Here is a 27,078-nt window from a genome sequence, read left to right as displayed (position 1 = left end):
TGCCTATGGCTGCTCAGCTACACGCAGCGCCCCTCCTGTTTGTCTACACCATCGTCCTTGTCCCTCGGCGTTCACGCCACACTTAGCATGCATGCCTTTTCCTAACCTCTATCTTTTTCCTCTTTCGTCTTGCCACAGCTAAGCAGAAGCAGAAGTCGGTAAGTCTTTGTGTGCACCGCACCAGCACAGCAGGGTGTGGGGATAACCTTCATGGTCTGAGCTGTGAAAAACTCTCAATGCATTTCCTAAGCATAGACTCACCAATGTACTCACACTACTCACCGCTCCTGCCAGCCTGTGTGTTGTGATTGTTTTGTGTGTAAATTTGGGATCTCAGTGTGAACAGCTTGTTTCTTGGTAAGACCCACAACTGATGAGAAAAGTAATGCCATGGTCCTATCTTTTATCAATATGAAGCTAGAGTATAAAGGCAAAGAGAATAAAAACAGAAAACATGAAAAGCCAAGAAATGATGATTGACAAATTAAAGGAAAGCTTGAATCCTAACCTCTAGAGTCAGGAGATATGGATGTTCTGTCAACATGAAAAACTACCCAGATGAGAGCAATCTTTTCCACGATGATGGGGCCTTCGTCTTCAGGACATGAGGGGTCACTGAATCATTTTATAAGCAAAAAATGGTCCAAATCATATACTGCAGCATTCCAGCTGCACACCTGTGAGAGGCTTTGGATCACCGTCATCACAGTCCAGATAAACAAATGTGCTAAAGCATCCTCAGGGTGGCTCTGCTGACACATTTGATAAATGACAAAGATTAAAACTAAAGAAACTCCTCTTACATTTCATTTATGTAAGTAAAACATAAAATTTAGTTTGATCTTGGTTTTATTTTTAATTCATTGAAGTGTTATTTCAACTTAGTTTTGGTTTAGCTTTAGTTCACTATAACATACTCTGGTCCAATCCTTCAGCAGACTAACAGAAACATGGAGACTGCCAAAGCACTCTGAAACCTGTTTTTTTATTTGTAACATATCTGCAGGTCAACATAAAAACCTCATAAAGCAGCAGTTTGTTGTTTTATGCACTTAATATGAATTTAGCAATGAATAATGAATTTATAAGCATTTGTGGTGCTGATGGGCAGCTTTAGAAGAGTTGTATCATTCTTCCCATGAAACTCTCAGCAAGAACTCAGTGGGGCATGTCTTTAGCCATTCTTATGCTTCACTACTCATATTTTTCATTAGTGACAGCTGAAATAAATAAATGCTGTTTGCTGTGGGACTTAAGGATATAGTAGAGGTTGTTTCCCATGATTATAGTGACCATGTAATCTAGAAGTTAAATATGCTACTGAAAGGATTTAAGCTGAGCTACATTGTTCATTGATGGCGTGTTAGTCAGCAGTAGTGTGCATCAGTTCCCACAGCGTCTCTGGGGAAGCTCACTGACGACAGTGAATGCTAGATAGAAAATGTTTAGAGCTGAAGGGATGAGTAAGAGGGAGCAACAGACTGCAACAAGAAAGTCTAAATAAATCGTTCGAAACACTTATCGTAAAGATAGCACAGATCGAAAGAACCGCCCGGACATGAGGACAAATAAGGGATGACTGAGAAAATAATGTCAGCAGTCCTTTTAAGTAGCCAGAGAAAGCAGAAGTAAACCTTCTCTCTGTTTCTCGGCTCAAACACGCTGTTCTTCCAGACAGCGGGACACAGAGGTATGAGGGTCATTGGCTCGCTGTCACAGACCATAATGCATTTCCTCTCTGAAACCACTTGCTAATATTTGCAAGGATTAAGAAGACAGTCTTAAAAACATTATACACAAATTGAATTTATAATGCTAATTTCCACTAAAACAGCAAGTTCACTAAAAACACAAATGCAAGAATGTATCAGAAGTTTCAGTAGTTTATAAATGTATTAGAAAAATAATTCGAATAGGGTTGCAAATAAAAAAATTTCATCTCTATGAATCAACTGGGGTTTTTTTTCTTTATTAATATATGCATGTTCACAGTAAATTGTAAAAATACAAAAATATTTGTGTGATTATATCAGTCTATGATCTCTCATAAACATACCACATGACATTCTGCACTGGAGAGCCTCACAGTCAAACACCCAGTGTTCAGCCTTAAATTAACTGTATTTGTAATAATCAAAATTTTTATGTTTCTATAATGATTAATTAACTGAATGCACCAGTTCAATCAAAACCATATTTTCAATGCATGTTATTCATGAATGTTCAAACTTACTGTTTTACAAAAAAGCCCCCATTGTAAAACACAATATTAGTGTTGTTGTTGTTATTATTATTATTATTATTATTATTATTATGTAGCTATTTATTTAAATGTTATGCTTGATTGATTCTTATTTTCTTCGAGGATTACAGTGTGCTGGATCAAATTTGGGTATAAAAACATGAATTCAGTTCATTTGCGTCATCAATAACAATATAATTTTTTACATTTCTAAAATATTATATAATAATAGGTGGTCTAATAAATATGCTAAGTGCTGCATGTGCATACTTGCAAGTATTTTTTAAGTGTAATTAAAGGTGTCTTAGAAGGCATCACATAAAAGCATTTTTGCATTTAAAAAAAAATAACTGTTTATAGTCTGTGCTAAAGTCACATCATGGACCGCGTTGACCTCATAATAAGGTCAGTCTAAGTGTTGATTAGAAACAGGCTGTTCCACAAACTGAGCTCCGTTTTTGTCTGTACAACAGTGAGCAAGTTTTTCTAACTGTGTCCTAATTTTGTGTTTTCAGTCAAAGCTTCTGTTGATCTACTCGGGCTTCTTTCTCACTCCCTGACTAACCTTTCCTATCATTTAGCTTCCCTTTTATTCAGCGGAATCAGAACCATGACACGAGAGACTCGATCTGACATACATAAATATTTTTCGTTTACGGTAACCTCCTTTGAAGTGTCATCATTAAAGTTTCTGAAGCAAACTGCCAAATCGGTTATAAATCAAAGCTTGTTTGTTTTTTTCGAACCAGCTCGGACGTCCCGTTTCATGGTTCATAATGTTTCAGTGCTTTTAAAATGTCTACTTCGTTGTTTTTCCACCCCCTTAAGTGATTTGTGATGGTGAGTGTTTACTTGGTCTCCATAAATGTGTAACTGTTTTTCTTCTTCTCTCCTTCTGAAGACGGAGCACATTCCTCCGTACGACGTTGTGCCTTCCATGCGGCCCGTGGTTCTGGTTGGACCGTCACTGAAGGGCTACGAGGTGCATCAAAGCTTCAACTTTCCAAACACAACACTGAATTTTCTTTAGTATTTTCTTTAGTAGTTTAGAAAACCTGACTCATTGACTCTTGTTCTCTCTCCTGAATCTCGTTTGCAGGTGACAGACATGATGCAAAAAGCGCTGTTTGACTTTTTGAAACACAGATTTGAGGGAAGGTAAGCTTCCTGTGACCTTTTTAAAAACACAAGCTCCCATCCCGCTTCCTTCCTCACTCTTCTAAGTCTATAGGCTGGTATTTATCTCTCCCTCGAGGTTAGCTGAGGGAGTGTGTAACAAGTTTGTTTGGCCTGGAGATGTGTGCCGCTGCTTTAAATAGCCCCTCTCCATGTCCTTAATAGGCCATAATGGGCCCTAGAGCAGAGCAGGATTCTCCTTACTCAATGCTGAGTCCATCCTCCCACCCAGAGCAGAGAGGTTTTTTAGTTTAGAAGTTGCACAACACTAAGATCCACTCAGATCATCAGCAGCTGCGGAGAATACCGTTTGATCTGCTGATTTGTTTTAAACAAATTTACACCTGTAAGTAATTCCCTGCTGCTGCTCTCTGACATTTGTCTTTGATTTGGTGTTAGTTTTTCTCAGTTGGTTTGGCACAGTTTTCACATGGCAATCGAGATTCCTACGCTGTGTGCGAGTCTCAAATGCACAGCGCATTTTTATATGCGCTCTCTTGTTGCTTTGGTACAGAATCCTCAGTGATGGGCTGCAAAAGACATGTTTTTTCATAAGCATACACATGTTATAAATCCTCAAAATGTATAAAATAAATGTTTAAATTATTCAACTTTAATTTATCTTGTGTAAAGTTCGTGTTACTAAAGTTAGTAACATGCCCAAACTCAAATATAAACACATACTGTTCATAGTGCCGTTTCCGGAGTTGTTACAGTTTTGCATGTTCTTTGAGCTGTAGTTATACTTCTAAGTTTTACATGTTTGATTTCTATTCAGTGCAGTTTCGTTTAGTTTCCAGAGTGGATGTGCTCATTTCACTTCAGTTTTTGTGTTTTTCGCTAGCTTTAGTGTTCGTTTTTGTTATTGACATGGGTGGTTTTGCCGGAGTTTCAGAGCAAGACGTGACACAGTACAACAAAGCAAACAACTACAGACAACCACAGTCACACAGACATCTCAGTCCCAGTAAACATATGCACCAAAGCCTCGTCAGCCTGACAGCGTTGACACGTTCGACCGAGCCGACAAAGACTTAAACTGAAAGCATTTCTCGTATTTTTTTTATTTAGTTTTGTAGGGACAAATATTATTTTAGTTAGTTTTATTTCAGTTAATGTTTTTCCAGCAAATACAGATCAGACATTAACAACATCCACATGGTTTTTATGTGGGATACTTTTCCTTTATTTATATAACACAGCAGATAGACAGAGGAAAGAGAGGGGAGGAATGACATGCAGCAGAGCTCCCCGAGTGTTCAACCACTGACTGAGCTGTTAAGGCTCTTTAGCTCATGTGCGTTGTATCTACAAAATCTGGAAAAGTTAGTGAAATCATGCACAGCACTCCCCAAAACACCTCCAAATGTCTGCAGGGAAGGGTGAGCAGTCGTGATATAGTATCAGTATTGACAAACTGTTTGCATTTGATGAACACAATCAATGAAAAACAATACAATACGACTTCATTGTCCACTTAGGGAAATTCGTCAGGGACTGAAGTGCTGTCACAGAAGCTGCCTGTGCAACAAGTCAATAAGCATTAAAAGAAAAGAGAAATAAATAAATAGATGAAGAACATTAGTCTAAAGTATATTTTCTTGGCATTTACCCGTAACAAAAGGTTTGTGCTCGTGTTAAGATGTAATCATTAATGGTGTCCCAGTTGGTTGAACTGTAATGGTAACAAGCCACATTCTTCTTTTAGTAGAAAAGGGCTGGTGGATTTTTTTGTTTGACTAACTAGGTCATGGTTTCTCAAAGGAATTGCTGCTGAGTTCTTCAGATGTATTTTTGGAAGCGTTGAGCATCGCAAAGCAAGTGGTGTTCAGCTGCAGTATATTTGATAGAGAAGCAAACATTTCTACAACCAGTATCTCTAATTCTGGGAAACCAAACTTAACAAAAACAAGCAGCACTGCACAGCAGAGGTTAAACATGTAGATTTTAATTTAGAGTGAACTGTCCCTTTACCCTGGAGTTCCTGTGTGTAGGACACCACCTTTATGACACGAGAGCCTTTACTTAAAGCAACAATGAAGGGAAGTCTCATTTTAGTCACATATACGCCGATCTGGTATCACATTTTGACCACTGACGGGTGAGGTGAATAACACTGATTATTATCATCATGGCACCTGTTAGTGGGTGGGTGGGATACATTAGGGGAACATTAGGAGACTAAGTCAGAGCAACTCCAAAACTGCAGCTCTTGTGGGCTGTTCCCGGTCTGCAATGGTCAGTATCTATCAAAAGTGATCCGCTTTCCGATCCAACAGACAAGCTATGGTAGCTCAAATTCCTGAAGAAGTTAATGTTGGTTCTGGTAGGAAGGTGTCAGAATACACAATGCATTGCAGTTTTTTAGCTGTTTAGCAAAGCAGGGACCAACACACTATTAGCCAGGTGGCCATAATGTCATGCCTGATCGCTGTAGCCTAAATGTTTATAGTGAGCATGATGCAGGGCTTTCAATGACGTGATGATTGCTCTTAATGCTTTGAGAACTGCAGCAGTGTTTTAGGAAATGTGCTCAAGCAGTGGATAAAAACTGCTGCCCTCAGCAACATCTCGTTTTAAGCGCAGATCTACTGATTACTTCTCCCATTTCTCGTGACAGAATATCAATCACTCGAGTCACGGCGGACATCTCTCTTGCCAAACGCTCAGTCCTGAACAATCCCAGCAAGCACGCCATCATCGAACGCTCCAACACACGCTCAAATTTGGGTAAGTTTCTTAGAAAACTCTACGCCTGGGAACATCTGGTGTTTTGATTCATAATGTTTTCAAGGAGACCAGCTTACGTAGCAAAAAGGAAGGAAACGATTAAAGAAACTCTTGACAATGGTAACGATAACTCTAGACGGCCCTGAATGGTCTTGGCTGGCTTCTTTTGTTTGGGATGAAAGATGGAGGGCAAACATGCAGTAATAAGTTCAAGAGCCGCTCTGATTTGACTGAGGTTGATTGGGGTTTAGATGTGATTAGAATGAAACAGATTCCAGAGTCAAATAGAGGTGACAAGGCTAATCTCTGCTATGTATCACCAGAAGCATCAGTCAGCAGCCACAGCAGAGGAAGAAGGCAGGAAAAAGCATAAAATAGAAGCACATCTTGTGTTAAAAGTACAGCTTTTTAATGATTACAGAGAGCCGCCACACTATAACTTTGACTTTGTCCTTCTTCAGAAAACGAAGTCTTTGTCAAACCTACTTTTTCATTTAATATACTAAACATAAAGCTTTTAAAGTTAAGGACCACTCAGGGTGTGTTTTGTCATTCTTTTGTTCTTATTTTGTCTCCCAAAGCTTTTGTTTTCCTGCCAAAAGAGCAAAGAGTTATGCATTTGCTTTCTATGTAATTTAAGGCTTTTTAAGAGAATTTTATCATCAAAAGTGACTTGAAGCTGTGCTCCTTTAAGATGGATGAAATGATTTCAGGAAAAGTTGGAAACACGTGAAACTTGTGACCCTCTGTGGCATTTTTAAGTTGGAAAATGAGATTTTGAATGAGCTGATAGGCTGGAATGTTTTCATGTTATCTTCAGACTGTCGGGACTGGAAGTCATGAAGCTTGGCTGTGATTTCTCTCCGGACTGGGCCTTCCTGAGTTATTTGTAGGATTGTTTTTGCAGTCACGTCGTCATCTGCTGGAGTAGGAGTTGTGTGATGTAAGAGTCGGTATCTGTTAGAGGTAACATAATGTGGCTCCTCACTCACTCAGAGCTATTAGTCTCCAAGCCGTGTCCCTGAAGTCATGATGTCTTTTGAATATTTAAGTCTCTGTGAGGCAGAAAGAGCTATGCCCTAAATCACTGATGCAGGCTCAGATTTTTAAAAGGCGTACTATATGACTGATGGACTCTGAGCAGTCATAAAAATTCATCTTTAATAATAACTACTAATCATTTTTTAGCCACGCTTTCAGTATGACTCTAGAGAGCCACATTAAAATGAAATGTCTCAACAACTAATGGATGGATTGTTGCAAAAGTTTGTACAGATATTCAAAATAAATTGAAATCACACTTAGGATCCTTTTTAATCCAGCGCCATCATCAGGTATAAATCTGTCAAATATATATTTGTACAGTGGTGGATGGTCACATTAAACATGCCCCTAGTTTCCAGTAATGAGGCCAGCAAAAGTAAGGCAAGTAATCCCTATGAGCCAAAAGACCTTCAGATTACTTTAAACACAATGTTTTTTACACTCATGGATCTGTATGACATCACAGAGAGCTGATGCCTTCACCTGCTGTTTATCCTTGTGTTTACGAGAGACAGCCAATTACATGAGAGTCAGCTTAAAGAGAGAAGGGGTGGAGCTAAAACAACTTCTTTCAGACAGTAGATGAACTTAAGGCATGCATCATTGTTCGGTTTAAGATAAATAAGGAGTATTTTTTAACCTTAAATCATACACAGCTACTCTAGGACAGTCCATAATAAAATATGGAGTTAGGAGTATCTTTAATCTTGTGAATATTTTTGCAATAAATTAAGCATAAATATTAATGGGGCCTATTATGTTCATTTTCTGTCATCCTAGCAGAGAGCTGATCTGTGATAACAAACTCAGCTGTTAAAAGACGAGATCATTTTTGTTTTTATTCTTTTTGTTTTATCTGTAATCATGAAATATATTTGCACAGGCACATCAAAACAACTTGTGAGGTGTTTTTAGATGACACTACAAGATTTGTGATGTCTTTGAAAGTCAGCAACAGAGGATATATTGGTGTTAATCGGGGTTTTCGGAAGTGAGCTAATTCATTAAGGGGATCTGGTAAGAATGCATGAAAGAAATCAGCTATTAAGTTATGATCCGGTGCATGAAAGTTTATTTATCCAACTTTAAATTAATTGCAGTTGTGAGTATGAATGGGGAAACAACACCAGTGGACTGCTCAGTGTGGAAAATAAACAAAGACAAGATTAGACTTAAGCCTCTTGGTCATAAACTTCCATAAACGTAAATATAATTATTGGTTATGCTAACAAAGAAAAGTTAAACTTGAGTAGCAGGACTGTCGCCCAATGAGAAGGTGAAAAAGAGAGTGCAGATTTTGAGTAAGGAGTGAAAATAGGGGGATTTCAATCAAGTGGCAAAGAAAGAAAAGAGGAAGTGTGCCACTGATAAACAAAGTGCAAAACAAACCACTGTTACACAAGCTACTATCATGATAAATCCCCCTGACGACTGATAAGAAATAATTTCCTGCTCTGAAAAGAATAAACCCAGACCTCTGTGTCTCCCTTCAGCTGAAGTCCAGAGTGAGATCGAGCGAATTTTTGAATTGGCGCGGACGTTACAGCTGGTGGTTCTGGACGCCGATACCATCAACCACCCGTCACAGCTGGGAAAGACTTCCCTCGCCCCCATCATTGTCTACGTCAAGATCACCTCACCCAAGGTAAGAGAATTGATGTCTGAAGGAACAGAGAGGAACAGATGCACTTGCCAGTGAACATGCGCTATGATGGAAAATAAGGACAGTGAGAAAACGGCTCAGCAGATGTTCCCTGTTCTCTCATAAACGTGTTAGTCAGCTCCGCTGGTTTATGTGTGTCTGTCTTCACGTCGTCATGTCTTGTCACCACTTGTATTGTCTCTCTGCAACTGCTCCCTGGCTTTAAATCCAGCATGTCAGACGCGACTGCTACTTTGAGAGTGAGAAAATGCGTGAGAGGACTGATTCATCACTTCGACCTTCAACAAGTGTACAAAAGGCTCATGAGTCAGTGATCAATAAAAAGCACATCTCAGAAAATGAGAGAAAGCAATAGCTGATGAACAGACACCAGATGCCAGCTTTAAATCACAGTGGCAGCAGATTAAATCACACTCGAAGTGGGGAAAATAAATTGCTCTTTATCACCTGGCCTCTTAATTACACCCTACTGCTGCTTCTTATACACTAAGAGTAACTTTTAATAAGCTGTATTTGTATAAATAGCAGTTAAATGAGTAGAATTACTCAACTTCATTAGCAACTGCACAAATGAATGTAAAGACATCGTACAAGCTAAATATTCTGTATCAAAAGTAAAAATAGCCAAAATTGCTGCATTAAATTATTTCAGGCAACACCACTGTTTAATTTTCATGCCTCCCAAAATGGTCTTGGATGTGGCAGCATTTATTTTGGGAAGGTTATACTTATTTATGACAAACACAAAGTCTATTTAGTGACAGACGTTTGACATTAGCCATCAAATATCACCACGTGGCACGAACCTGGTAGTTTGTGGAAAATATTGAATGTTAATTCTACAGTAGTAGCACATTGCAGCCTGCAAAAGTATATTTCAATACAAAAAGTAGTTTTCATATCATATTTATATATACTGTATATGCACAGTTGTATAGAGATGCAGGGGGTCCCACTGTTGCCTCTCAGCAAGAAGGTCATGTGTCCGAAGGTGGCCCGTGGAGTGGAGCTTCTTCCCACAGTCCAGATACATGCATGTTATGTTAACTAGTGATTTTAAATTGACCATAGGCATGGTTGTGACTGGTGACCTGTCTCTGGTATGCCCCGCCTTTCACCCTGTGACAGCTGAGATACCTCCATGATAAATGGATAGTTGGATGGATATCCAGTATAACCACAAATAAGTACAGTGTGCTGGTGTTAAAATGAGCAGGGTTATTGTTTATTATCTATTTCACAAACTAGTTAGCAACTTACTGATATGAGGGAAAAGAGTTATGATTTTTCTGCATTGTTTTCTGTAAACTAACAAAAATCCCACATGCTGACTGGACAACATACCCGATGATACTCTATATTTCAAGAACAGATTATAATCACCAAGAGAAATATATTGGTCAGGCTCTAGATATCATATATAAGTGCCAATGGCAGATTTAATTGACCAGTTGAGCCTTAGGATTTGAGGTTTTCAACCCACATTTATGGGGTCTCATCTAAAAATGGGTTTTAAATGGGATCTGAAAATAATGAAAATTCATTACTATCTATCTGTAGTGGTGTAAAATGAATCCTTCTAAGATTACATTAATTGTCCACCTCCAAAAGAAGCTCCTGTTTAAAGCTGAGAAAGTTGTGTGCTGCACGCACAAAGATTTAATTTAAATTTGTCAAAAACAGCCGTGACCTTGTTGCCTTTCATCCTCATTTGCTTTCAGGTGTTACAGCGGCTCATCAAGTCCAGAGGCAAGTCTCAGGCCAAACACCTCAATGTCCAGATGGTGGCCGCCGACAAGCTGGCTCAGTGCCCTCCTGTAAGTCTCCACAGCGGACCGAAATTACTGCCAATTTTAATCCAGTGTGTGAAATAACCTGGAGTTTTGTTCTTTTTGGCTCTGGGTTTTAATTTGTGCATATCTGAAGTCAGGTTTTGTTTATTCCTTTATTATTTCTGCCAGTTCTATTTCCGTCCCTCTCTAATCTGCTTACTTATTATTTTAGAAAATGAGGCAAACCCTCCAGTATTGTGAAAGCGGAGGTTTAATTTCATTTAAATAGCAGTCAGTATCTTTAGGGATTTACAGTTTAAGATTTTCTGCAAAATGAATACTTAATGTTATCTAATGTCTAATCCTGTGAGTTGTTTCTAACTTTCCCTGATGGTTTTTTTTTTATCGTTTTTTGTTTCCTTAAAGATCACTTTAAGTCTTTTAATGTGAAGTTCCACATCAGCGCTGGCTGGTTTTGTTGACCCTGTCATGTCTCCGTTCCATTTCCTTCAACTCTGACTGCGCCCGTTTCGCCTTTCGCAGGAAATGTTTGACATCATTCTTGATGAGAACCAGCTGGAGGACGCATGTGAGCATATGGCCGATTACCTGGAGGCCTACTGGAAAAGCACTCACCCCACCAGCTGCAGCCCCCCTGACCCAGTGCTAGCAAAGCTACCCACAGCCAGCCTGCCCTCCAGCACGGCCCCGGTCTCTGGCGTGCAGGTACAAGTGCTGAGCATACTCTGGGCCAATGGAGGCCATGGAAGAGGAGGGGATCCAGAAGTGTGGGAGGCAGGATTAGAAAGGAAGAGATGAAAGAAATCAGAGCTCTGAAGAATTACAAAATGTTGTAGTTTGCATCTACAATATCTGCTAAACGTTTTTACTTTTCTTATATTATGTTATTCTTTAACAAATGCACTACAGGTAATGTGTAAATTAAGAATAATCTACTTTATCTGGGATAGGTACATGGGTATGAAATACTAAGGAAGAAACTGAATTTAAAATGCTCTACAAGAACCTTCTGATGCATAAAGAAGAACTAGATCAGAGAAAACATCAAATATAAAAGGACGAACAGGAGCAGACAGCAAGAAAGGAGTTAGCAGAGACAAAAAGCGCTTCAAGAGATGGGAACAAAATTCCTATTAACAGGTCAGAACAATGCTATTATCACGTTCATGTGATTAATCATGGCTGATGCTGATGATACAGGAGACCCCTGAAGTTTAACTACCAAAAAACATGTAAAACTCAATAGAATAAAAACAGTTTAGAGACAGTTTGGACGTTGACAGAGAGTTGGACTTTAGTATTTAACATGAAATCATTTGTTTCACTTTTAATAGTTCATTTTCTAATGTAGTTCCTTTTCAGCTCAGCTCTAAACCATTGTTTTTGTTTAATATATTTTATAACAACCCTCACCCTTATGGGCAGTTTCAGTCATCTGTAAATGCTGCATAATCCCCTTATCTGCCCTTTCTCTATCCACTGCCATCACAATGTAAGACTGAGAGCGAAGAAAATGCTGATATTGATGAGGAGCAGGAGTGAGCTTGTATTTGCTAGTGTGGTAAGTGCGGCGAGGTCGAGTGATGAAAGCTGAAGCCGAGGAGCACGCCTTGCTTTTTTTGACTTCTTACTCCTGGGTCAGAGTCGCCCGTGAATGGATTTGACGAGAAAGCATGTGTGTTCAAGTGTGACATCTTCTTCTTTGTAGTTCTGTGTGAATTTAGGTGAAACAACTGGGGTGATGTGATTTTTAGTTTGCGTGTGCTTGCTGTGATGCTTTCTGGTTTTGAATGTGCCATCGTACTGACTGATGTGTGTCGCTAATCTCAGGGAAACAGTACAGAGCAGAAGGGAGATAAAGTGGAGGGGAAAGGCTCCAGAGAGGATTACCAGCACCACCATCACCGTCACCACCATCATCACCACCACCAGAGCCTGGACCAGGGCGATGCTGACGCAGAGGGGGAGGAGGAGGGCAACGAGGAGGAGAGGCCTCTTAGGACAGAGTCATCCAGGAGATCCCAGCACGTCCACCACCGGTCATCTTCTACCAGGACTGAACACCACAACCACCATCACCACCACCACCATCACAGCAGTAAAGCCAAGGGCCTCTCCCGGCAAGAGACTTTGGACTCTGAGACCCCCGAGAGCAGGGAGAGCCGAGAAAGTCGAGAGAGCAAGGACTCGGCTTGTACTGAGCCGCGCACTCAGCGTCTTCAGCAGGAAGAGGAGGACGATGAGGATCAAGGGGAGGGGCAACCCCAGCAGCAACAGCATTACGAGCCACTGCCCCACCGGGACCACAACCACCATCACCACCACCACCATCACCGCAGCGGGGCGGACGAGGCCGGTCACAGCACGGGACACCAGCGCTCCAAAGAGCGCGAACAGGACCACAATGAGCGGAACAAGCAGCGCTCTCACCACCACCACCGGCCAGCACGCGACCACCACCATCACTACTACGACCGGGACAGAGAGAGGGACAGAGAAGGGGAGGTAGCTCCAAAAAAGAGGGGTGAGGCAGGGGAATGGGCCAGAGACTCATACATCCACCAGTGACAGACCAGAACCCCTCCCAAGGCCCTCCTGGACTCTGTTCTGTCCTCCCATCGTGCTGCTATACCCTGAAAAACCACAGCATCCTATTTATGTACACTTCTTTGTAAATGCTGTTGCATCTTTTTCAATGGCAGGATTTTGATTACATAGATACAAATATAAATATATGAATATATGTATGTGTGTATCTATGCATAGACGTTGTTTATGTGTGGATATGCATGAATATTCTCAAATATGCATATTTTAAACCTGTGTTTGATAAAGCATGACACGAAAGCAGAATTTTTTCTGTACTGAGCTGTGCTTTCTGTGATTAGCATTATAATTTTTATTGTTTCTAATATTATTATTATTATTATTAAGTTGTATTGCTTGCTACCACTTGAATAATTTGTTCCTTCAGACTACTGCGAGGGTTGACCAGCCATCATACTTTGATGTTGTAGTTGCAGAATAGTTTGACACTTTGGGAAATAACACTTGCCTACATAGTTGCCAGTTTATTATGTGCAGCATGGTGGCACAGTGGTTAGCACTGTTGCCGCACAGCAAGATGGTCCTGAGCTCAATTCCACCATCAGGCCGGGGTCTTTCTGTGTGGAGTTAGCATGTTCTCCCCGTGTTTGCGTGGATTTCCTCTAGGTACTCCGGCTTCCTCCCACAGTCCAAAGACATGCAGTTTGTGGGGATAGGTTAATTGATTAATCCAAATTGCCCATAAGTGTGAGCGCAAATGGTTGTCTGTCTCTCTGTGTTAGCCATAACACTTCCCATAATTACATTGAAAACTATAGAAACTACTCCTTTTCTAATTAGTCTGCTTGTACACCTCTGGACTGCTTTCAGAGCTGCTCCTGTTTTTAGGTCACTTGAGACCTTGCACATTTGTGCTGATTTAACCACAAACCGCAAAAGAGCTTCTGTTTTAAACAGATCAGCTTTAAGGTTTATCATGATTGTAACTCATCGTGTTAATTAGCTTTCAGGCTACAACCAAGCAACCAAACAGAGTCCAACCCCAGTGACAGTGCTTTAGGTCAGGACCATGCTTGTTTTTGTCTTCATATTTTCAAGATTCACAGAGTTGTCAGTTTATCCACCAGGACCAGGCTGTTTTACGAATGTTCTGAGGCACGCATTTGTGGGGAAAGGACCTGAATGGTGGCCTGTACCATCTATAAATGTCTTACTACAAATAGTCAGAAATACACTTAAAATAGCAGCAGTTCTTGAAGTGATCAAGGGGTCCACAAGGAGACAACTTTGATTGGTAGACTGGACAAAACAGCAGACACAAATCCCTTTTGGGGTTGTGTCAAGAAGAAAATCCAGTGTAAAAACTCTACCAAACCTACCCACTGTGAATAAGGGATCAGCCAAGCATAGCATCTCTAAGAAGCTTAACAGCTTTCAGTACTTTAGTAAGCATAAATCACAGATTTGAGAATAATCATAAAGTTGAATCAATGACTGTTTGATTTAAAAAAAATAACTGAATACTATACTCTTCATAAATGCAGCACTGTTATATCAGACTGCATTGATTTTTAGCAGGTGAAAAACTTGATACCGCTCTCATATCTGTAGGAGTGTAGAGCCAACAGCAGGTTAGCTTAGCACAAATAAACAGGAGGAAAGAGCTCATGTGAACAGTTTCTCTGAAGGTAAAAACCACCTACCAGCACCTCTAAAAGCTCAACAATTACCATTTTGTGTTAGTGAAATCTGTACAAACCCTACAAATAACAGGTTGTGGCATTACTGGGGGAGGGGGATTCATATATGAGAGTGGTATCGCTCTAACTCTAACAACGTATTTCCCAAAGTGTCAAACTACTCGTTTTATGTTCATCACTTACTGCTTAGTTTCTTTTTTTTGATTCCACGGGTTTTAGATGTTACGTTTTAACATATTCATGCCTTCTTGCAGGCGCACCTTAGTCTTGCCTTACAAGACAGACAAAGAGTTCTCCAGTAACTTCCTCTCAACACATGCAGTACTGTTCTTTGTATGGGTCCAGAAACATTTTATAACATCGGAACAGGCTTTTTCACATTGGTTTCAAGTGAAAGGGATTTGATATAACATTCCCACCAAATCGTAGGTCCTGATGATTCATCTTGGATTAATCCTGACCCCTTTTCTAATGAATTCCATTTAAGTCCTACTTTAATTTCTTAGTACAAACAATGCTAATTTTAGGATATGTTGTTCAGTGTGGGTATTTCTGAAATTCCAAAGAAACAAAAATAATTCCAAGTGTTTACCAGATAAATATTGCCTTTAAGTTTTTGCCCTCTTTTCACTCTTCTGATTAAAATACAGGATCTAGTTAATGGATTTGGGGATATTTTACCTGCTCTATGCCTGAGTCAACAACATCATCAAAACCTGAATAGACTAGTTGATCTTTGAGTCCGTGCACTCTGGCCCTCTGTTTACACACCATCTCCTCACCTTTTTTTTTTAAATGGTTTTTTTTGCCTGATAATTGTAATTATAAAAACTCGTCCATTTCTATGCTACATTGGTAGCACTACAGATTTTATAACAGTGTACATGTGTACATATTGCATAAATACGAAGAATAAAGTTGGAAACAAACGACTGACGCAGTGGGAGACCGTTTTGATGTTTGTGTCAGCAGAAGACCCAGACAGAGGAGGGAAACCGTGCGTCTATAAATAGTCATCTGAAACTCCACTGAAAAATTGAGGTAGACTCACCGGCCTGCCTCCTGAGTCGTCATGACAACCCCGACATGAATGACAATGCTGAGGGGATGCATCTAAAATAGGAAGCTGCCTCCACACACACTCACAGCTGCCTTCATAACAGACAAACTCAGATGTGAGGCATATTTGATCTTGAATTTTAATGTGAAATCGGGGGAAAACAAATCTTCAGTGGTGCAGCGAGTCTGCACTCACATGCAGGGAGGTGAAGTGCAGCGCAGACAGATGTGTGCGTGGACTGATAAGAGTCTGATGTCATTCCCAGGAAAGGGGATTGAGCTGAGGTCATAGTGAAGGTCCTCAAAATACTGCGTGTCAGAAGAACGGGACAGATGTCGGTGCACTGCTGGCACGGATCTATAAATTGCACACAGGCTGCGGATTTATTGGACATCCATTTTAAATTTGCACTGAATAAATTAGTTCCTATATTTGGCAACCATAAGCACGTATGAACATGTAGCAATATGTAACACACTATAATGTGTGTGAGCAGATATGAAGTGGAAGTGGAGAATCAATTATTTTACCAAGCCTTTGATTATGGGAACATCAGAAAGCTTTGAAAAATTGAAGATCATAACATCACACAGAGAAATAAGATGCCATTGAATGTCGATTTTCATCGCACCAAATATCTAGACCCCAAATATTCTAATGAATATGAAAAAGTGCCAGATGTTTCTGTAACATTCTAACAAACCATTTTAATTAGTAATTTAAGCACAAAAGGCACCTAACTGAAGAGAAGAGCCAGTGTTGTACAACATACAACAGAGAAAAGAAGCAACTAAATTGTATATTTAGGCGAAAACAATCGATGGCTGTCAAGAAGCCAATGATTAGGAAAGCAAACAGGGAGAACATTTAATTTGAGGTATGCCAAATTACACAAGAACTTAGCTTAAAATCAGTGGTAACAGGTCTGATTGAGCAATGCATCCAAATTATTACCAATGCAATAAAAAAAATACCTGGATAAAAGACACAATGGAACACTATCAGTCATGGCCCAGACCTCAACATCAATGAAGCCGTTTGGGTGGCGGTATTTTTTTGAATGTCAGTGCGTGACGTTTGTCTAGGATGTGTTTACTAAATGTTCAAATATAAGACACACCTGAAAGACTTTAAAACAGATAAATTTTATTCTAAAACTAAGACAATTTTTTTTTGCTTACATAAAAAGGAATAAATAACAAAAGAGAAAAAGGGAAAAAAATTAGCTAAAATTCTTTTTAATCTCTACTAAATACAATTAGTTAAAAGGAATTTAGACAACAATTGACAAATGGTTTGAGATCATATGCATAGGTCTTCTTATGAAAAAAACAATATTTTGGCATCTTGTTTTTAAGGAATTATCTAAATAAAAAAGGTCTAAATATCCTGGAAGTCATCATTTTAATAATCTTTTTTTCCTCTCACATCTTTACTCTTAACCACTTCCAAAAACAGAAACAGCCTCCCTTTAAATGTGCTCTTATTCTGAAAAACTGAGCAACATTTCCTTCTGATGAATGCAGAGACTGAGCCAAACAAGCGTCTCCTCTTTCCTGCAGGCTCCAGAAGTCCTAATTAAATGTCCCAGTCGTCTCCAGCGCTGCAAAGACACTAAATTGTTAATTCCTCTCATGGCCTCTTTCTACACCTACTTCCTGATCCATTCTCCAGCGAATCCGTCACCATGGCAGCTGTGTCGTCACTGTTGTTATAGCAACCGCAGCGCTGCTGCTGCTGCTGCATTTGCCGTTACTCATCCAGACTCCGTCGCCACGTGCCCCCCAACCACCACCCTCTTCCATCCAACCCTCCCCTGGTGTTTATAAAGCTTATCCCTATATGGCCCACGGTTTTAGAGAGCAGCTGTTAAGAGGCAGATGCTGTAAACAGCGCAGGGAGCTCTTTGTCAACACTGGCCCGTCAAAGCACACAGAGTGTCGTAATATAAACACCATTGTTCCCGTTTTGCTGTCTCATATGAGCCCCGTGCGAGAGCGCGAGCCCTGGGGTTAGTTTTTCAGGAACTTAGCGATAAAGAAGCCGATAGTGTCGCTGTCGGCTCTGTAGGGGAGCGGGGTTGTAATTTCCGTCTGCTCCCAGCTCAGCTCGGGACTGAACCTCTGGAGGAGGCGCAGCTGCTCAGGTGGAAGGCCGGCTCCAGGCATGCCTTCAGCACCGATGTGGGGCTCCTGAAAAACAAAAAAAAAGGTTTCACTTTGTGATTTTTACATTTGCAGTCATGTCCATGTGGCTCAAGTGCTTTACCTGTGGCACAAGTGAGAGGCAGGGGAAGGTGTCAAGGGCCCAAGCTACCTGCTCCTCATTCTCTGCTAGAGTCACTGTGCAGGTGCTGTACACCAAAACACCACCTTTCTTCAGCAACCGCACCGCCTGCAGAGACACAGATAGCTACGTATTCATGTACTCGCTTTATAGTCGGTGTAATCGGTGGTTTTATTAACTTTTTAGTGAGTTTTAGAAGCACTGGACCAAAACTATTTGGTTTCAGTTCATTTTTTGCTGCTCTTTTTTAGCGGTAACCTCCAGGGTTTAAAATTAAGTACCAAATAAATTACAGATCCTCTTGTGGCCACTTGAGGCTAGCTCCAAAACTGTGGAAATTCCCACAGACTGTCATGTTTAAAAGGCCCAAATTTAAAGTATTAAAGATTCATCTTCACAGCTTTTTAACATTTGCTTCCAAAAGTATCGCCTGTTATGGTCACTGAAGGGAAAACACACCGGATCTATTATCTCTAATTCTCATCATTTATCACATTCTGGGTGTGCCCACTCCTCTGGGGGGCAGTAATGAGCCAGTATATTTTTTATCATAAACCTGTGGACTGTGTTTGTGTCTGAAATCATTCACTAAAAGTGAGATATTTCACCACGTCATGAAAAATAGTCACATCCATTTGGAAGTGGATGGCAGCAGGACTGGGTATAAGAAGAGCATCAACTGATTCTGAATCTGGAGAAATCTTTTAGTTGAAGGAGTGCCGCTGAAAATTAATATTGGATTAAAAGCAGAAAAGATTTTGCGATGGAAATCAATGCACAAACTTAGGAACACTTCCAGAAATCCCTCTGTGAACGCAGTCCATCGAGGACCCCGCAAATGTAGGTTAAAGCTCTATCACGCAAAGTAGGAGCCATAAGTGACCGTGATCCACCAACGCCACTGTCTTCTCCGGGCGAGGCTCAGTTCAAAAGACTGCCTTTCTTGGTGTAGTGGTGCATTAGTGAATTAGCAGCTTGCACATGTGGAAAGGCCACATCAGTGGTGAAAGATCTATGCAGGTTTTAGGACAAAAAACGTCTTTTTCAGGGAAGGCCTTGCAAATTTCAGCAAAACATTGTTAAACTGCACACTGCATCTCTTCCAACAGCATGGCTTCATAGTAGAAGATTCTCTAACTACTGAAGTGGCCTGCACCTTTCACCAGCTATAAATACTTGGCACATGATGAAACACAAAATACAACAACGAAGATCCAGGACTGTTGAGCAGCTAGAATCCTATATCAGACGAGAGTGGGGCAACATTCTTTTCCCAAAATTCCAGCAGCTGCTCTCCTCACTTCCCAGATGTTTATAGGCTGCTGCTACAAGAAGAGGGGATGCCACACAGCGGTAAACACGGCCTCCTCCAACTTTTTTGAGACACGCTGCTGCCATCAAATTCAAAGTGACCTCATATTTTTCTTAAAATGCTTCATTTTCATTTTCTAAATATTTGATGTGGTTTCTGTGTTCTAATTGTAAATAAAATATACATTTTATTTTACACAGTGTCTCTGTTTGGAACTGGTGCAGTCTGCTTAGAGAACTTTGCCATATAAAAGATAGTGACAAGTCACAGATCAGTGAAATATCCCCAAGTGGACAAAAATGTGTGTTGACATGCGTTGTATGCAAGCACGTGCACATGTGTTTCTTTAGCCTGCAAGCTGGGCCCTGAGGAAACACTGATGAAGCTCTAACGAAGCATGTTGTCTGCGCTGGTTTCCATGCAAGTGATTGTTGGGGTTTTCTCTGTGTTCTCTGTATCAGTGTTGGGTCTTTACCTTACAATATAAAGCACCTTGAGACGACTGTTATTGTGATTTGGTGCTACATAAATAAAGTTGAATTCAATTGAATTTTTTTCATCTAAATCACAGAAAATGATCAGGTCTCAAAAGGTTATTCGCAGAAATTTGAAATGACAGTTTGCTTTCTCTGCGCACTTTTGAACAGACTTGTAAAACTGCACATAAGCCTGAGAAGTGAGCTTCAAACCTCACAGTGACGTTAAACAAGTAAATCTGAGCTGCGATCAAGCTGCAGTGGAATTTCTATCCATTGCTGCCACCTACAGGTTAAAGAACGCTAGTACTGCTGTGATGTTAAGATGATAAAACGTGGTTTGTGTGTGTGAAGTAAAACCTACAGCATGAAATAACTTGCGCTGCAGTGGCTGGTAGGAGCAGATCTCTTTGAGGCTCCAGGTGCTGCCCATGTTGGGTCTCTGTCCGAGGCCGCTGCAGGGAGCATCGAGCAGAACCCGGTCAAAACTCTCCGGAGGGAACGGAGGTCCTGGGAAACACAGACACTGAGCTGCTACCTATTTATTATGAACCCCGGAGATTTACAACACAGATAAACTCTGGACTGTACCTTCAGTTTCCTGTGCTGGGTCACTGCTCACAGACAGAGTGCTGTTAAAGCAGTGCGCCTTCACGCTTTGCAAATGCAACATTTGTGCATTTTGACGAATGCGGTCGATCTTATTCCGGATCCTGTCCAAGGCTACGACCTCTCCCTGTGTCGGAGAAAAAGAAAAATATTAGAAACAACTTAAAAAGGAAGGAAATTTCACAAATTACAATCCTAGACTGCTTGTTTTTATCTCAGGAGACTTTTTAGTTAAATCAAGTAAATGCTAACAAGGACACAATCTGATCACTAATTTTATTACACAAAGATGAACGTGTTGTTGTCTGCCCTCTCCTCCAGGCTGGACACAGACCAGCCCCCAGTGGGGTGGTGGTGGGCCCCTTTGGTGGGGTACAGATGCTGACCTTAAATATACTTAAATTCCACTTGGATCATTTTCTATGTTAACAGTTAATGTGTTGCTTGAGACCTAGATCTAAATCGCTGGTGTCAAATTCATTCTAGTTCATGGGCAACACACCATCCACATGGACCAGTCAAATCACTGCATTAAAAAAAAACAAAAATACTCTGAATTAGGGCTGGGCGATATGACCCAAAATTCATATCTCGATATTTTTTACCTGGACGGCGATATAAGATATATATCTCGATATTTTTTAAGCCATTTTAAGCCATAAAGTAAGAACAAAAAGAGAGTTCTTAGTCAAAGCTGTGTCCCAGATGTCACACAGGCACTTTTATTAACATAGAGCATAGAAGTTGGGAACCATAAAATTTACTCAAAAATAAATTATGAGCATTTATTAAATAATAATGGTCCATAAATAAAAGAAAACAATGTTGTTTTTGTGCATAACAAAAAGCTCACAATTGTGCAGTCAAAATGTAAACTAAAAGACGCAGAGCATAGTAACAAAGACAGATTTCACAGCTGCTTTGTTCCCAACTTCTACTGTGTGACTGACAGCATTGAGTTTGAAATCCTCTTCATAACCACGTCTCTTAACAGGTGCCATTTATGGTCCTTATACACAGTAGGGTAATATTACGTTGAAGCACAGTAGTATCACTCCGCGAGGCTCCTCGGTCGCCGTAATGCTCTGACAATCCATCAACCGGTGCAGCACCGTAGCTTACCAAAGTCGTACTAAAACATTTTTTGACAGATTGCTGAGCGCCGTGTACCACATTAAATCGGTTCGCGGCCATCAAGCACAACCAGAATTCATACATAAGGCGCGCTGTCAACTTTTGAGAAAATGAAAGGATTTTAGGCTGTGCAGCGCCTCTGGGCTGCATGGCGTTAGCGTGGTTAGCTCGTTAGCGTGGTTAGCTAGCTAACACGTTGACGGCGTCCAGCCCCACGCACGGGGCGATGCGCAGTAACTCGTTAACGGAGATTTGCCGTGTCCATCTTGTCACTTCCTGCAGGTGAAGCGATGGGGGAGGAGGGGGAGTTGTGTTCAGTGAAGGAGAGGCGAGGCCGAGTAATGTTGCGTAAAGACAAAAGTGGACGAAAGAGAGGCAAACTTGTGGCTCCACAAGTATAGTTATAACGTAACATAGACTATATCGATATAAAGGATATTGTCACATCTTATATCTCGTATAAAAATATATCGATATTTTTTAAAAACTCGATATATCGCTCAGCTCTACTCTGAATATTAATTATGATCGCATCTGGACACAAGAACCTGATCTCCCATGAGCGCAGCAATGTGGCAGGTCTTCCCTCCAGGCGCAGCGCACATATCCAGGATGCGCTCTCCAGGGCGAGGCCCGAGCACGTGTCCCACAACCACAGACGGGAGGTTCTGCGCAACATGGATTCGCTTCAGTATGGGCAGTGATGTGGACATAACATGTATACAATACAGTTCCTGGTTGATTCAGACTGAAACCTCACTGCTGCTCTTTTTAAAATGGACCTAATACGCTTTTCCACATTGTCTGTCATTCTGTAGGAATGTTTTAGGCAGTTTTTTAAATTCTTGGATCAGTATGATGTCATAAAGAGTGGACATCCTATGAGACTCTTGATCCACCTGCTGCTCAAACCATCTGTTTGCAAAGTGCAGCTGTTCCAGAACGATACAGGACAGTTTATCTGAGCCATAGGATAAATTGAGGGGCTACAACAAAGCCAGTTATAACAGAAAATACGGATTATTTTGGAAATCAGAATTATAGGTCCACTTTAATAAAGGTCCAATGCGGTTCTAGTTTATTACACCGACTTTAGCTCATTGTAATAAAAAATACCTGCAGGAACGCTAGGCTAGGTAAAACACCATCAAAGGACGGACTTCTGTAAAGCGGCTCCACCATTCGGATACCGATACCTCTGAAAGAAAAAAAGACGACAACTAATCAGCTAACACGTTTCTAAGATAAAGAGTAAATTTTAAGTTTCTATCCACATTGTCCAAGGTGCTTTTAAAAAAGAGCAAGGGATTTTCAACATAGCATTTCAAAACATACAAGATTTCTTTAGAAACCATAAATTATTTCCAAACAGCACAAATTCTATTCAAAGCAAAAAATAAAGAACTGCCAGGTAATATTCAGAGTATGTTCTTTTTGAAAGAAGGAAGTTATAATTTAAGGGGTTTTTGTAACTTCAAAACAGGGAAGGTTCGTACTACAAGAAAAAGCTTTTGTGTTTCTGTTCATGGAGTGAAACTGTGGAACAGTCTGAATATGGAATTAAAGCGATGTCCAAACATAAAACAATTCAAAAAGAGCTATAGAAATATGATCTTCTCAAACTATAAAGAAAGGGAAAATACTGAAATTAAGTGAATGTCTCTATTTAGTATATATTATATCAGAAATCTGTTCACTATTTTTATTACAGATTATATCAGTAAGGAAGCTGACTAAATATTAACTGATAACTTATGGCAAAGGGGTGGGATTACATAAGTGTGTACTTCCCTTTCAACATGTAAATGAATCAGAATGGTAGCAATATTGAAATGTATTGACTTTTGTATAGTATTTTTTTCCTCTCTTATTTTCTTTACTAAATGTACCTGTACATTGTTTACATTTTTGAAATAAATTAACAAAATTAAATTAAATGACATTTTTATTTCCACACAATAATCAAATAATTACAGTTTTGTTTTTTTACATTTATCCCCTGAAAACCTGGCCTGTTTATTGCTCCATAGCATAAACCACTGCTGTGCAATGATGTGCTTTAACTTTGTCATGCTCAAAGCTTTTTTTTTTAAAGCAGTTTTAGCTACCTTACAGAGTCATGCTTGTGTTTAAAAAAGACAGTGTTTACTTACCTGGCAGGCTCATCTGTGCAGAAGATAGTGGAGCGGTCCATTTCGGCTACTCCATTACCCACAAATACCTTCTTCCCCTGGAAGCTGGTGGCTCCTCGGGTGCACTTGCCCTCCAGGTCAGAGAAGACGGACACCAAATCCCCCGCCTTCATGTCTAACAAAAAAAAAAAATAGCACACGGTTCAGTTTAAGGAAGATAATCAACACTTGGAACAAATGAAGATACTTTGGCAAAAAGTAAAACGTGCTTCCAAATCACAGAGCAGGTGAAGAAAACAAAGACACCACTGCTCTAAGTATTCACAGCCTCACTTCACTTCTACTGTTTTTAAGTCTTACATTTGGGGCTGCCGAGGATCCCCGGGGCGAAGACGTGAGCGCCTCTCAGTACGGCGCCGCCACACTGAGCGCCCACCACCACCTCTGAGCCGAGCTGCTTCACAGGTCTGAGAGTACAGGACAAAGAACGATCACACGGTTACAAAGGATACACGCACAAAAATGCCATTCTTCTCTTTGACTGACAGTTTGTTGGCAGCTATCTGAGGGTGTGTTTGTTGTTCCTTTGTTATCAGAAATATTTCCTGTGTTGTTGCTGTTCCACTTGGATGTTGGAGAACCTCAGAGGCCCAAGTGGTGCTGAGTGCGACCTCTACAGAGCAGATTAAGAGTTATCTGAAGCATTCCTCCCATACCTCGGACCTTCAACGGGAAGGATCAGAACATCTGCAATTCGTGGGTGTGGCAGAATCTGCACAGAGACTTCCTCTGCTGACGAGCTGCACATCAGCTGCTAGAAAAATAATGACAAACTAAATAAGCATGACTCCAACACACTGCAACCAAATACCGAAGCCCATTGTGTGGGTTTTCTTACGCCCTCTACATTCTGTTACCAGACAGAGACTCACCTTCCTCAGCTCTTCTGCCAGCTGCTGCCTGATCTCCTCAAGGGGGGCGAGATGGGTGCTGGCTCGTACGCAGGTGTATGAAGGTGGGTGAGACAGACATGAGAGCAGCTTGTGGAAACGATGCTCTGCCTCCTGATGACCCACCGCCATTAAAACCTAATAAAATAGAGGGGTTAGGTAATAAAAAGCATACAGTGTGCCTTTATGTTGATGAAGTAACACAAAAGAACTGTTTGTAGATGGTAAACAGACTGGTATTTATAAAGTGCTTTTCTGCAAAATACAGACTAAGAGCATAGACAAAAATCTAATGACAGGGTCACCTGATCCAACCCTAACTACCTCTATACTTTAACCATATTAAAAGTACAGACGGTGTCTATTCCCTGAACCCAAACTGGAAGCTGGTTCCACAGGAAGGGGGCCTGATGGCTGAAGGTTCTGCCTCCCATTCTACTTTTAGAAACTCTAGAAACCCCAAGTAAGCCCGCAGTCTGAGAATGAAGAGCTCCGTTAGGATAATAAGTTACTATGAGGTCTTTAAGAGATGACGGTACCTGACTATTAAAGGCTTTGTATGTGAGGAAAAGGACTTTAAATTCATTTTCTGGATTTAACAGGGAGCCAATGAAGAGATGCCAACATAGGAGTAATATGATGCTTCTTTGTTGTGCCTGGAGGCTTGTTAGGGAGCTTTCAGATCAACCCAGTAACAATGATACAATACAATTGTCCAGCCTAGAAGTAATGAATAAATTAACTACTTTTTCAGAATCAGTATCCAGAATGTTTTCTGAGCTCTTTCAATGCCTGACTGCATACAACAGAAATGTAATATGAATGATTTGTAAAAAACAAATGAACGAGAGAACCCATCAGTGTTTAAGGGAGCAGGACTTCTGTTAAAGATTACTTAATATTTCTTGTTAGAAAGTCACATGTAACTGTTTTATAACTCTCAAAGGGTTTTCGTGACTGTTATGCGGAGAGAGATTTGCAGAAAATATACTGTAACAGCTAAATGAAACCACACGCCGATAAATGACGACTTGTAGCATCCTAACTACTCCCTCAGTGAGTTATCTTTTCATTTGAAAGGGAAGACAGCGATTCCAAGAAGTGCATGTGAAGTCTTCTTACCTCCTTGTTTAAGAAGACACTCTTAAGATATTCAGTCACTTCAGGCTTCAGGGAAATTCGTGGGAAAATCGGCATTTCCTCTGTTTAACAAGGCTTCAGACTGTGGAAAGGAAAGCAGGAAAGCAACACGTGTCAGATGGACATCTTAATTATCACCGCCACTGGATTAATGTGGAAACCTAAAGAGGCCAACAATTCAGCGATACCTGTTGTACAGACCAAAATGTCATTGCTAGACCAGCCAATTTCTCCAAGTATATGAAAGATAGTATCACTTAAACGACTCAGTAACATTCAACAAGTCCGCTTCTTAAAATTAATTTAATACACTGACTGTTAAATTCTCTTTCCGCTCCAGGTCTGATTTCATTGTAAATGTGCTTTTAATTGTATTTCGTTACCCACTTCTGTGCAGCGTGGAGTCCACCGGATTGTTTTGGCATGCTTCTTGCAAGTACTTCCGCATACATCATAGGCCACGTGACACAAATTGTCTTTCTTTTAAAATTTTTTATTGATTTTTCTCTTTAATAAAACAGAATAGATATATTAAAAAATTCTAAATGAATTCTAAATTCTAAATAAAAATAAACAAAAGATTGTGCGAAGAATATGCTCAAGAATAAATCCACCAAAAAGAAAACAACATTTTCAATAAATAAATAAACAATTATAAATAATAAAGAATAAAAATAAAGTTTATTTGCATGTTTTGCGTGTGTGTGTGTGTGTGTGTGTGTGTGTGTGTGTGTGCATAAATCTTTGTCTTTTTTGTTGTGTTTAAACAGTAAAGCAAGTTATAAAATAATATATCCATCAAAGTTGCATAAAAATTAATTTATAAAAACATAACAAGTAAAAACGTTATCAAAAATAGTGAAACATTTAAAATTATAACATTTAAACATTATAAAAGTTTTTGTTTTAAATGTTGGCTAAACTCCTTTTCCTTAGGAATTTTATAGTTATAGGCAATATCATTTAGAAGCAAATAAAGGTGGAACTGAAGTTTTAGCGGCTTGTCTTCATTGATAAGAAATATTCCTAAAAAAAATAAAAAATAAAAAAAAGAAGCAGAAACTGGAGATTTAAAAGACAAACA

General features: G+C 40.1%; 2 protein-coding genes across 13 annotated transcripts in view; one reads left to right on the top strand and one right to left on the bottom strand.

Annotated features, from left to right (window-relative positions):
• The window catches only part of cacnb2a (calcium channel, voltage-dependent, beta 2a), a 70,688-nt gene extending 56,222 nt beyond the window's left edge, over positions 1–14,466 (top strand). For 7 of the 10 annotated variants that reach the window (XM_085173405.1, XM_085173410.1, XM_085173411.1 and 4 more), the window contains 7 exons: positions 3,144–3,224; positions 3,342–3,400; positions 6,039–6,148; positions 8,686–8,837; positions 10,577–10,672; positions 11,171–11,353; positions 12,479–14,466. In XM_085173405.1, coding sequence (XP_085029531.1) covers positions 3,144–3,224; positions 3,342–3,400; positions 6,039–6,148; positions 8,686–8,837; positions 10,577–10,672; positions 11,171–11,353; positions 12,479–13,216 — 1,419 coding nt within the window. In that variant the 3' untranslated portion in view covers positions 13,217–14,466. Of the gene's footprint in view, positions 1–138; positions 159–3,143; positions 3,225–3,341; positions 3,401–6,038; positions 6,149–8,685; positions 8,838–10,576; positions 10,673–11,170; positions 11,354–12,478 lie in introns of all 10 variants that reach the window. The other 3 variants (XM_085173409.1, XM_085173415.1, XM_085173414.1) reach the window with 1 other exon arrangement.
• A 619-nt stretch (positions 14,467–15,085) lies between these two features.
• On the bottom strand, positions 15,086–26,469 carry nsun6 (NOP2/Sun RNA methyltransferase 6). Of its 3 annotated transcripts, none has more exons than XM_085173416.1 (12): positions 26,382–26,469; positions 25,977–26,076; positions 24,837–24,992; positions 24,621–24,718; positions 24,265–24,371; positions 23,926–24,079; positions 22,889–22,970; positions 22,321–22,440; positions 20,621–20,765; positions 20,394–20,539; positions 18,224–18,349; positions 15,086–18,147 (listed from the first exon to the last, which is right to left on the bottom strand). In XM_085173416.1, the coding sequence occupies exons 2-12, from the start codon at positions 26,049–26,051 to the stop codon at positions 17,968–17,970; spliced, it is 1,389 nt and encodes a 462-aa protein (XP_085029542.1). In that variant the 5' UTR covers positions 26,052–26,076; positions 26,382–26,469; the 3' UTR covers positions 15,086–17,967. The 3 variants fall into 3 exon arrangements, with proteins under 3 accessions (XP_085029542.1, XP_085029545.1, XP_085029543.1); XM_085173419.1 differs by having other exon boundaries at positions 24,621–24,715; XM_085173417.1 differs by lacking the exon at positions 26,382–26,469 and adding an exon at positions 26,183–26,362.
• Between the last annotated feature and the right edge of the window lie 609 nt (positions 26,470–27,078).

Source organism: Neolamprologus multifasciatus, chromosome 9, assembly GCF_963576455.1.
Source record: "Neolamprologus multifasciatus chromosome 9, fNeoMul1.2, whole genome shotgun sequence".
Taxonomy (NCBI): Eukaryota; Metazoa; Chordata; class Actinopteri; order Cichliformes; family Cichlidae; genus Neolamprologus; species Neolamprologus multifasciatus.
The sequence above is the reverse complement of the archived record's forward strand: the minus strand, read 5'-3'. Positions and strand labels throughout refer to the sequence as shown.